This window comes from Loa loa, assembly GCF_000183805.2.
Source record: "Loa loa unplaced genomic scaffold supercont3.2211, whole genome shotgun sequence".
In the NCBI taxonomy this organism is placed as follows: Eukaryota; Metazoa; Nematoda; class Chromadorea; order Rhabditida; family Onchocercidae; genus Loa; species Loa loa.
In genome coordinates this window covers 1-1,447 of record NW_018110390.1, presented here as the reverse complement: position 1 = coordinate 1,447, position 1,447 = coordinate 1, and the positions used below count along the sequence as shown (strand labels likewise).

Here is a 1,447-nt window from a genome sequence, read left to right as displayed (position 1 = left end):
TTATTTACAATGATTATGGTTTCAATCAGTGTTGTTGTTACTGTCATTTGTAAGTTTCATCTTTTTCTTTTTTTTTTTTAAATCAAAAATTCTAATTTCCTTTTCAAAAATTTCTGCTTTTTCAAACATTGTAAATAAACGTTAAAATTTTGAATTTTTTTAATCGTTTCATAAGCAGAAAGAATCAATAATATGTACTTCTTTATCTATTTATTTATTTATTTATTTATTTGTTTATTTATTTGTTTATTTATTTATTCATCCATTTACTTATTTATTTTTATTTATTTACTTATTTACTCATTTTTATTCATTCATTCATTTATTTATTTATTCATTCATTTCATTTATTTATTTATTCATTCATTCATTCATTCATTTGTGTATTCATCTATTTATTTATTTATTTATTTATTTGTTTACTTATTTACTTGTTCATTCGCTTGTATACTTGCTTGTTTATTTATTTACCTGCATATTTGCTTATTTGTTTTTTATGTATATATTTAATTAGACAATTAATTAATTAATTAATTAATATAAAAAGGAATGAAAAAAATGAACACGAAAATTTACTAATGTTTTTTTTTCTATCATTGACAGCATTGAATTTACATTTTCGAAGGCCGACAACACATCAAATGCCTGATTGGATCAAATGGCTATTCCTAAGGATATTACCCAAATTATTATTTATGCGACGACCAGTAATGATTGAAACTGATGAAGCATTACGTAAAGCTGGTCATCGACGAGGAGTATTATGTAAATTTTAAAAAGAAAAAAAAAATTTTTTTCCTTTTGCTAAAATTTCAATCAAAATTTTATTATTTACAAAGAAAAAAGTTTCAGGGAATTTACAACTTGTTAAAATAATTTTTACAAGCATTAATCGAATATTTGTGTGTTTTTTTTTATAACTTTAACGAAAAAGAAAATGCATATATATATATTTTAATTATCACTAATTAATTATTGGCCAATGATTTATTAAATGATTTGTCTAATACATTAATTAATTGACCAGTGGTTATTTAAATTAGTGAAATAAGTAATAATTTTATTCGAAATGTGGATACATTTTACGGAATTTTAATTTCATTAAATTTAATTAATGATCATAAATCAATAAGAAAAAATAAAAATCAAAATTAGCATAAAAATTTTTGCTCAATTTTAGGTGAAAATGTCATTATTAATCGTCATGAAGGAAAAGTAAATTGTGATACATGCACTAATGCAAATATGCAAATTAATGAAAAAATACAAAAACTTTATCGTTCACCGTATGTTATCAAGGCATTCGAGAATGTTTGCTTTATCGCGGAAATATTAAAGAAGAAAGATCGTGAATCAATGGTAAATGTTATTTTAAATTATATTTATATGAAATTAATTTATATTTGATATAATTATGGAATTAAAATATTTTTATTTCTAGTTTTTT

General features: G+C 20.7%; 1 protein-coding gene across 1 annotated transcript; it reads left to right on the top strand.

Annotated features, from left to right (window-relative positions):
* LOAG_19148 (hypothetical protein) lies at positions 1–1,407 on the top strand (the record flags this gene model as incomplete). Its single annotated transcript, XM_020451802.1, has 3 exons — positions 1–49; positions 604–765; positions 1,181–1,407. Exons 1-3 carry the CDS (start codon positions 10–12, stop codon positions 1,405–1,407), a joined length of 429 nt encoding a protein of 142 aa, XP_020304392.1. The 5' UTR covers positions 1–9.
* Positions 1,408–1,447: the final 40 nt, after the last annotated feature.